This window comes from Carassius gibelio, chromosome A24, assembly GCF_023724105.1.
Source record: "Carassius gibelio isolate Cgi1373 ecotype wild population from Czech Republic chromosome A24, carGib1.2-hapl.c, whole genome shotgun sequence".
NCBI classification, from domain to species: domain Eukaryota; kingdom Metazoa; phylum Chordata; class Actinopteri; order Cypriniformes; family Cyprinidae; genus Carassius; species Carassius gibelio.
Window position 1 is genome coordinate 415,936 of NC_068394.1, and position 10,238 is coordinate 426,173.

At 42.4% G+C, this 10,238-nt stretch overlaps 3 protein-coding genes across 15 annotated transcripts in view; all 3 read right to left on the reverse strand.

The window, feature by feature from the left end:
- Positions 1-4,289: 4,289 nt before the first annotated feature.
- On the reverse strand, positions 4,290-7,222 carry LOC127946445 (zinc finger and BTB domain-containing protein 14-like). 2 transcript variants are annotated; one of them, XM_052543028.1, is made up of 2 exons: positions 7,069-7,222; positions 4,290-5,870 (listed from the first exon to the last, which is right to left on the reverse strand). In XM_052543028.1, exon 2 carries the CDS (start codon positions 5,854-5,856, stop codon positions 4,543-4,545), a length of 1,314 nt encoding a protein of 437 aa, XP_052398988.1. In that variant the 5' UTR covers positions 5,857-5,870; positions 7,069-7,222; the 3' UTR covers positions 4,290-4,542. The 2 variants fall into 2 exon arrangements, with proteins under 2 accessions (XP_052398988.1, XP_052398987.1); XM_052543027.1 differs by lacking the exon at positions 7,069-7,222 and adding an exon at positions 6,544-6,965.
- Positions 7,223-8,179: 957 nt separating this feature from the next.
- The window catches only part of LOC127946422 (protein 4.1), a 39,485-nt gene continuing 37,426 nt past the window's right edge, over positions 8,180-10,238 (reverse strand). For 8 of the 9 annotated variants that reach the window (XM_052542977.1, XM_052542984.1, XM_052542981.1 and 5 more), the window contains 2 exons: positions 9,844-9,950; positions 8,180-9,041 (listed from right to left, as the gene is read on the reverse strand). In XM_052542977.1, coding sequence (XP_052398937.1) covers positions 9,849-9,950 — 102 coding nt within the window. In that variant the 3' untranslated portion in view covers positions 8,180-9,041; positions 9,844-9,848. The remainder of the gene's footprint in view (positions 9,042-9,843; positions 9,951-10,238) is intronic. The other variant, XM_052542982.1, reaches the window with a different exon arrangement.
- The window catches only part of LOC127946424 (uncharacterized), a 2,662-nt gene continuing 2,383 nt past the window's right edge, over positions 9,960-10,238 (reverse strand). For all 4 annotated transcript variants that reach the window (XM_052542993.1, XM_052542990.1, XM_052542992.1 and 1 more), the window contains one exon: positions 9,960-10,238. This exon is cut by the window's right edge. The gene's annotated coding sequence lies outside the window, so the exon portion shown is untranslated.

Consider the following 10,238-nt stretch of genomic DNA (forward strand, 5'->3'; position numbering starts at 1 on the left):
ACATTTGGCCTATACATTATATACAATATACAGATTGGAAACATTAATCTAAAAAAAATAATAAAAAAAAAAAATCAAAATAAAATATAGTTACTTTATCACACTTTCCGATGTTTAACAAAATACTTACAAAATTACACGCATGCGCAGTATCATCAGTTCATCGGTTCTCAATTCGGACGCGTCCGACAGAAACGATTCTCGGTTGAGTGTACTGGTGATCCGAACACCGAAGCAACCGGTTCTTGACTCGAGAACGAGAACTGCTCCAGCAGTGGGCGTGTTTGTTCATTATCTGGCTCGGCTCGGTGTTCATCTTCAGTTCGGTCTTCACAGCATTTCATTCAGTGTACTGTTTGAGTAAATTGATTACCCCGGGATATTGGTTTATTCTGACTCAGAGGTAGTGTCAGTCACGTTAAAAAAGTTAACAGCTTAAGTATTTCGTGGATTTATGCTTATTGGAGACGTGAACCGTTTCAAACGATTCAGTTCGATTTGGTGAACTGGTTCAACCGGTTCACTAAGAAGAACCGGTTAAATTGAACGATTCGTTCACGAATCGGCCATCACTACAAAATACAGCCGCAAAATTTAACTGCAATCTTGAAAAAACGAACAACATCTCCAACTGATTAGTGAAAGCATCTGGAGTGAAGAAATAAAAGATATATATATATACACAATGATATATAAAATTAAATTAGAATTTAACAAATTTAGAATTAAGGCGGCAGACAACAGACTGATTTGGAAAAGGTGGTAGTTTTTGTTTCTCTCCAAGACTCTGGAAAGCAGATGAAGCAGAAAGATGAACGTGTTGAGAAGATATAAGATGATTTTCAGATGTTGCTGCAACTCTTGATTGCACACAAACATATAAATTCATTATGAAAAACATCATACATCACGAGGACACATCTGTTCCCTCCCGAAGACGGCGACTCCTAAAGCCTTGATTCAACAGTAGAGAACAATCTAATAAATACTGCTTCATCAAGCTGATCAAACTTGAGAAAAGGACTACACTGGCTTCTGATGGTGATTTGTGTTTGTGACGCTGATAATCTGATAACACTGATCTCACACACACAGCAGTGTCTCTCCTGAAGTAACGGAGGTGATATTAGCGGGTCACGACGCTCCCGCAAACACACTGCAGATCCCAGAGCCCTTATTATTCCCAGCCGTTCCTCTCAAAGAAACTCTAATCCGGCCCAAAGCCCACCGCAGTCTGATCCCGATCTCTCTGACGACATGAAGAGAAACGCTGGAGTCGATCGTGAGACTCCCTCGAGATCTGGACTCTGACTCTGAGCCGCACCTCATTTAAAAGCAGCAGGTAGAAGCGGCAGATCAAATACTGAAGACCCTCGTGCACTCTCCCGGCGCGTCCGTGTCGAAGCTTCGAGGCTGATGATCAGTCAATCGATGGATCATGGGTTACCACAGTACATGTGACACTCTTCCTCTCATGTGTGTGTGTGTGTGTGTGTATAATGACATAGGTATGACACAGGTATTACAAGGAGAGGGTGACTTATGAGGACATTACCCATGTCCCCATTTTCAAAACACTTATAAATCATACAGAATGAGTTTTTTTGAGAAAGTAAAAATGCACAAAGTTTCCTGTGAGGGTTAGGGTTAGGTGTAGGGTTGGTGAAGGGACATAGATTATACAGTTTCTACAGAATAAAAACCATTACACCTATGGGATGAACACACTTTACACAAAAACATCTGCGTCACACTGCTGGTCTGCGACTGCTTTCAATTAATTTATGAACTATAATGCGTTTTAAACTTTTATCTTCATTCCTGTTCTGTTCTGAAGAGCATTTAATCTGAAGGATTTGTTGTGTCATGAGACGAACTAAAATATATTTGTGTTCATGATGTTTCATCATTATTTCTGACTGTAATAATAAAATGTGGCACTGATGCAACGTAATCCAACTGCAGCGTGTTTTCCATCAAGAAGCAGTAACTGTAACGCTTTAAAGTGAATGTCTTCAGGCACAAACAGTGTTTATTCCTTTCTTTCTCTTGGCTGTTGATCCGTCTGAATATTTCATGCTTTTACAGCACAAGCGCTGCTGGCAGACGATTATCGGCTCTAACCTTGAGTCCAGGAGCGTTTAAAAGACTCCTCACTTCTTGGATTTGTCAGACGGAGCGTCTTTGTGTGCTTTCTTTGCTTCCTTCGGCTCTTTTTTGGCCTCTTCAATTTGTTCCTTTTTCTTCTGGATCTGTAACAAGAAGCAGAGAGAGAAAAGTGTGACCTCTGACCTCTGACGGCTTTCTCTCTCTCAGTGTGTGTCTCTCTCTCTCGCTCTGTGTGTGTGTGTCTCTCTGAGTGTGTGTGTGTCTCTCTCTCTCTCTCTCTGTGTGTGTGTGTCTCTCTGTGTGTGTGTCTCTCTCTCTCTCTCTGTGTGTGTGTGTGTGTGTGTGTCCAGCGTGCAGTGCATTAAGCGGTGTGTGACCCTTGACCCGCTGACGCTGCTGGAGTCTAAGCGACTGGACGTCTCTCTCTCTCTGCTGTTTCCATCATGGCTGTGATTATTTCTGACCGCCTCGTCCTTTCCTGCTCTTCCCCGCAGGTACAAACCCACCTGGAATCCAATAAGGTCTGACCTCAGAAACCCATCAGCAGCGTCTGATTGAACTCGACGCTCCTCACACAGCAATCATGAGACTGACTCGACTTCAGATGTGAAGCAGCTCCACTGGGCGACACAAGAATTCATATTCAGTGATATCATCTTCAGATGAGAACTGAACCAACACTGCTTTACAGCTGAAACAATTCATGACACTGAATTGAACTCATTCAAATAAACTGAAAATGATAATTCAGTGTTATATCAGTAATTAACAGTTTTCTGTAATAATTTGACTTTTTAAAATATTTTTTAATAAATCATTTTTATTTCTGTTAATGGTTATTTCAAGTAATGAATTCATGACATGTTCAAGAAGTGTGTTATGGTTTAAGATAATAACACTAGTTTTCTGTAGAACTGAAATCAGAGTTTGACATTCAGTTATTCTCCTGTTGCTGCTCTGAATCTCAGAAGCGCGTGATTGCTGATCTCAGTTCATGATGATGATGATGATGATAACACCTTCACCTGCATTGATTTCTGATTGGTTGCGTGCTGCCCTCTGGTGGTTACAGTGAATGACGTCATGCTCTCTGTTACCCGAGCACACACACACCGCAGTGAATGCTGGGAAACCCGTCACCTGTCACACCTGAAAGGTTTCAAGTTCTGCGCTAAATCACGCACAGCGCCACCTGCTGGAGCAAACCCCTCAGAACAGCTACACCTTCATCTGTCAGCAGTCATCATCCGAGATATGTTTGTGATCACTGGATGGAAAATAATAATCATTCTGGATCCTACAACAGAAATATTTTAAAGTAAAAAACAATCTGCAGATGGATTTTACATGAACGCTCAGGATTGTGTGACTTTTCCACTCCTGTAAATCACAATCTTAAAATCCCCCAATATTCCCTTAACTGGAGGAAATCTCCAGCGAAACACAAACCAATACATTTCTGTATATATATAAGATTCAGTCTTTAAAACATACTTTCATGTGATGACTCTGTGACAGCTGCCTAAAGATTCACTATTTCACCAGGTGTTATGAAGAAAAATACAAGACTTTAAGACCAGGACCAGACAATTCAAGGAGATCTATTATCAAAACCTTAAACCATCTCTACAAATAAATAATTTCTCTCTCTCAAACACTGAATACAGAGGTTTTACTGATCATGCTGTAAAACACTGAGGTGCTTCCTGTTTGTCTGGTTTACAGTGAAACCGTCTAAAGATTCTGAAATCAAGAAACATTTACTGAAGAAACAACAAGATGGGAAATAATTTGTCTTGTTTTTTTATAATTTGATCAAAATGAAATGAGTTAAGATGGTTAAGAAAAACAATCATCTGCCCATGGGTTAAAAACTTGACTTGATTCAGACAGGTTTTCATTCCTCATTAACAGATATTTGTTCTTGTTTTAAATATAAACTCACTTGATTGTGTTGCATTTCTCTCATCTTGATTTAAAGCTGGAAAACAAGACAAACACACTGGAGAACTGTTTGTTTTAACAATACATTCAATATTTAACACACCTCTGATTTAAGACCTTAACTTGTGGAAGCAGGACTCCTTCAGACCGGCAGAACTGTAATGAAATTAACTTCAGGCGTAGAGTAGAAATGACATGAGAGTAGTCTACCGAGGGACGAACAAGAACTAAACAAGTGACGATTCACCGTCTTTTATTACAGCAAAGATATCTGGATGTGCAAACCATCACACCCTTTCACAAGAAACAGAAGGAATGATTGAGCGAAGCTTGCTCCATCCCTCCGTCGACTTCACAGTTTGTGATGACAGAACAACTCATCGTCCGTCAGCTGCCAGAAATACATTTGGTATGAACTGTACAATCTGCACCATTTACATACAAAAGAATGAGTGTAAATCATGTTCTAAAAGCGATTCGGATCAGTGTTTACGAGCAGGCGATGGACTCCAGCTGTTGCTCGGCCTCGGCGGCCATCGCTGCGGCCTGGAGCTGCTCGGTCTCGCTCTGCAGCTGCTTGCGCTCGCTGTGCATGTTGTTCTCGTGTCTCTTCAGGTCGGACGCTTTGGCGAAGGCCTTGGTGCAGGAGCCGCACACGAAGGGCTTCTCTCCTCGGTGGCGTCGCTCGTGGTCCTTCAGGTGTGACTTGTGTTTGAAGGCCTTCTCACACATCTGGCAGCTGAACGGCCGCTCGTTGCTGTGCACTCGCTCGTGCTTCTTCAGATCCGGCGCGCGGATGAAGGACTTCCCGCAGGCGTCGCAGCGATACGGCTTGAAGCCCGTGTGGATCTTCAGGTGCTCCTTTAAATGCGCTTGAGTGGTGAAGGCTTTGGTGCAGATCTCGCAGACGAACGGCCGGTCGGCCGAGTGCAGCTTCTCGTGTTTCCTCAAGCGGTTCTCGTCGAGGAAGCTCTTTCCGCACACTTGGCAGGCCAGCTGATCGCGATGGCCGTAGAGCAGATACTCGAACTTCATGTCAGCGGCGGCCGTGGTCCATCCCGGCGGCTGCTCGTCTTTGACATCGCCAATGCTTTCGGCGAACGAGAGCGTCTGGGTGTGAGCCGCCAGCTCTTTGGGTTCTCCGTCCATGGCTTCCACCTCTTGATCGTAGCAGCTCACTTTGTGCACCTCCTCCTGCGCCAGCTCCTTCAGGATGGCCTCCTGCACTCGTAACGCATTATTTGGCGATTTCTCCAGATCGTGATTGCCCTGAGGCTCCTCTACGATGTCGTCCGAGGGCGTGTCGTCTTGATCTCCGAGCTCCTGGACGTCGCTGTCTTGACCCAGCGGAGGATCGTCCGCCGGAAGCCCCATCTTCACCATGTCGTACGGGAACTTGGCGTTCCTGGGGTCGTTTTTCTCCTCGGGCGACATGTCACGTTTCTGCGAGCAGAGTTTGTCTAGGAAGCGTATGCCGAGGATCTGTCCCGAGGACATCATCAGATTCACATCCTTCTTCTTCACCGAGATCTTGGCGGTGTACATGTAGTTCAGCACCTCCTCGAAGATGTCCGAGCGGATGAAGTCGATCTCGATGACGGATGAACTGTCCACCTCGTGCTTCTTGAAGAGTTTCTTGAAGTAGTTGCTGCACGCCGCTAACACGCAGCGATGCGCTCTGAATTTGACGTCCTCCACCACCACAGCGATGTCGCAGTGCTCGCCCTCCAAACGCTGCTCGTTCAGAAGCTTCAGGAAGATGCTCTTGTGCTCATCGTCCACATACTTCACGGTTTCGGACATGCTGGAGCGGGATCCTGCGGGGAGAGACGGAAATATTGATCAATGGATAAAAAAGATATATATTTTACTAAACTAATTTTGCTTAGTTTTTGCTCAAAACTAAGCAAAAATTGTAAAATACTTAAAAAAAAAAAATTTGTGGTTTCAAAACAAATGAAAATATATATCGGTATCACGAGAAATTATTTGAAAAATATTGGCAAATATCTACTATCGAGTGCATCCCTAGTGAAAACAGAAAACTTTTTCCATTGCATTTTTGTATATTCAAGTTATACAGATGTCAAAACTTCACTTATATATGTACATGATGTCAGTTTCCACAAATTCACATCTTCATATTTTACACAGAGACGAAAAAGCTTTCTCTTTCATGTAAATGAACAGCTGAAAATGTTTCCAGTTTTAGGTGAAACCTGTGTTGGGTTCACAAACACCCCTTGGCTTTAAAGAGCTTACATGACAAAATAATCTCAGTATTTATGCAAGACGCATATTTGTTCATCATTTCATACAATGTGTTTAAGAGTCTGCTTTGTTTACATTAGTAAGACATTTAAATACATAAACAACGTCGTGAAGACACTCTATGAATGTTTGTGTGTATTACACGCATCGTTATAATAATAAACAGTCATTAAATCACGTGATAAGACAGTAATATGAATTAAACACGATCACTGATACCTTGATGGACACATGATGATTGTTCTGACCGGGCCACAAACGACGAAAGAAACTACTTCATTTAAACACCTCCAGAGAAACGAGCAGTGATTTATCTTAATAAAAGACTTATTTGGTCTCTGATAACCTCGTTTTATCCTCAAAATGAAGTTTAAAAGGTTATTCAGCCGTGTTTGTGCTGGTCTGCTTTGGTTCTCCTGAAGCTAATCTTAGCATTAGCTTATAAATGATCGCCGACGGCTTTAATCGACATCAACCGAGCAAAGATGCCGATCTCTCCGCCGAGTCTCCCGCTACACGAGCCCGCGGAAGCGGAGAGCACCGATTGGCACCGGAGAGCAGCGGAGGAACGCGCTCGATACACGGGAGCTCGACGGACCGCGGCGCGCTGAGGCGGTTTACTGGCGCGAGCTGCGCGGGCCATGACGAACACTCCCGCGCCGGGCGCGCGCAGCCATCCCGCGCAAAACATTATGCAATAATTCTGCAGCTGCTTTAATCGCCCCCAAAAAATATATTTCTTACCTTTATTGTGCTATTTTGATCCACTGGGAAAGTGTGTTTGAATGTTACGAAGGCCAGTGTGGAATTTAATACTTTGTTGTTGTGTGGGAGGCCGAGGACGAGCACAGCAGCGCCAGCACGGAACTGACCGAGGCTCGTACGTAGACACGGGCACGGCTACGAAAACAGCGCAGCGGCCGCCGGCTCGCAGACAGGGAGATGCGCAGGCACGCTTACGCAAATGACGCAGTGTGCAACCACTGGAGCGCGAACCGCACTGTGACGCGCGGGGGGAGCGAGCGCACACTCACTGTAAAAGAATGAGGCTTTAGATAAAAAATAATAAATCATTTAGAGGATCAGAAATGTTAACCTTTTGACCTATTGAAAAAAAAAACAACAACATTATTTTTAGTTTAGTTTGCAAACGGAAACTAAAAACCCTTAAAGGGGCAGTGCACCAATAATAATAATAAATTACAGTGGAGCGATGAATAAATAAATAAATGACAGTACAGCAAAAAATAAATTCTACCATTATTTCATCTCCCTCATGTCATTTCAAACCAGTTTGTCTTTCTTTCTTTCCTCATTAGAAAACAAAAGAAGATATTCTAAAGAATGTATTGTAAAAAGAGATTTGGGTCCCATTGACTACCACAGTATTCTTATTCTGTTCTACAGAAATCAATAAAACATCTTCACAGAAGAAAACAAATATATCATACAGGTTTGGAATTACATGATGGTGTGTAAATCATTACATATTTTGAATTTCTGGGTTGACTATCCTTTACTCTGATGGTGAAGGATAATAAAATACTAGTTTTTTTTTAAACAATAGTACTCCTAAATAATTGCATATTCCTGTGTCAAGGTATTTACATACATGGTACTCCTAAAAGATTACAGTACTACCATGAAGTATGTCCAAAAACATGATATTATTTCCCAAGAACAATGGGAATATCATAGTACATTTTCAATCACCACTTTCTATCTGATGATATTTTATGTACTACTTGTTGAAATAATTTCATAAAACTGGATAAAAACCTGTTCTATGTGAATATCTGAAATTGTTTGGTCAAATACACCACTATATAATAATCATGTATAACACAAAATATGATTAGTTCTTTCAATTTGTTTATTGATTTTTTTATGTCAGAAATACTATAATGAGTGCAATGCAAAGTGATCAGAAATGGAATTGAGATTTTATTGAGTTGCTTGATTGGGAAACAGTCAGCAGGGCGGCGACACTGCATTGGAAACCGAGCAAGGACATAAACACACATGGGTTCGTCTGTACAGTTTAAGGCTCAGATGTGGCACTCTGGGATTGATATTTCAGCTCATCACTACAACAGCTTTCAGAGTTTCATTCCTCTAAACCCAACACTCACAAGGAACAGTTTTCAAACCAAACAAACAGCTGTATAACTCAAGTAAAACAACATAACATGTTTCTAACATACATGTGTGGCATATTCATATTCTCATGATGAACGTGTGTAATATTCAGATCAGAGATGAGCCGATGGAGGGCGACACATGTGGATGGCACATCTCTGCGAGGTTAAATACGGTGCAAAGTTTTTCTTTTTTACTCAGTAGGATAAATAAATGCAGATTTCTGTAACCGCTATATTTCTTCTCACACATATTCTTCAGTGCCTTTATGACGAGATCGTGGTTTGACTATACACTGCGCTCATATAGTATTTACTAAAATGTCTATATACTGTAGTCTCTTGACAAAAAAGCAGAATTGTTCCCTTGTCATGCAGTAACAGTGATCCAGTGCGGCACCTGTAAGCGTGTGTGTGTGTGTGTGTGTGTGTGTGTTACTCCAGACGTGTTCAGATGAAGTTTTCTGCGATTCATTCCTTTATGCTGCTGTTCCCGTGCTAGATCTCTCTGAAGCATCCTTCATTTTCCCCAGCGTGAACACATGAGTTCCTCCAGAAAGCGTGAAGATGATGTTAATCCTGAAAATAAATATAACAGAACATTCAGGCAATATCAGGAACACTCCGTGCTTTCTTCAGACTGGAACAGAGAGATCCTTCAGAGGAGCAAAGCATGACGTGGCTCAGTCAGTGATGATGTTAAACACATCATGCACTTCAATAATATGTTAAGATGAGAGCACAGCATAAAAATACAGGCCTCAGTAACATGCCTCCATCTCAACATTATATCACTAAAGCTAAAGATCTACATTTTCCTCAGGAAAATGATGTTTCCCGTGCAAACACTCACTGCAGCAATGATAGTGTGTTCCAGCTGATTACCAGGGCATGCTATGTGTATGGTATTCTGACTGGATGCTATAGTGTTCTGGTTGGTTACTAGGTGGTTTCTAGGGTGTTTTAGGTAGTTGTTATATGGTCATTAAGATGTCCTGGATTGTTGCTATTTAGCTATTTAACTCGGGAAGAATGCTGAGATTAGTAAACAACTGACAACACTATTAGTCTCTGTGAACTCCTCCTGTGGTCACATGACTCATGGAGATGATCTGCAGTACCGCTCTCTACCAGCAGAATGCAGTGTGTTTAACGCCTGCTCCTGATCTCTCACATAGAAAATCATCGTGTGGTTCTGTTAGAGGTGTGAGTAGCAGGGTCACATTATAAAGGCAGCAGTCAGATGTCCGCAGATGTAAACAGCCAAAGCAGCACCGGTGTTAGAACAGCAGCCAATAGCAGCGCTCCAAAGTGCAGTGCAGCAGCCAATCAGCTCGCACTCAGCCAAGCCTACTCAAGCTGTGATTGGCTGTGGTCTTACCTGCGTCACTCCTCCGGCGTGATCTCCGTCTCTTTATGCACCACCACTTTGGTCACTGACATGTCGGGATGTTGTTCTTTAGCCTCTTTAATGGCCTGAGCCAGAGCCTGACCCATAGTAACACCACATCATCATCACAGGCCACGCCCCCAACACTCACACCAACATCACAGCAATTAATCTGAATAATTTATCTGAATGAATTCACCCCGATGTTCCTGCTCGTACTCTGAGATCGAGTTCTGAGAATTAGCTTCTATCTAGTGTGGGTGGCTTCAGCAGCTCTGGAACAAACTAACTCAAAACCTCTTTGCTGTGTCTTCACTCCAGACCTTTAAACCTTTAAAACTCACTTATTTACAATACGTTTAGTTAATTGATTGTAGCGGACTGCC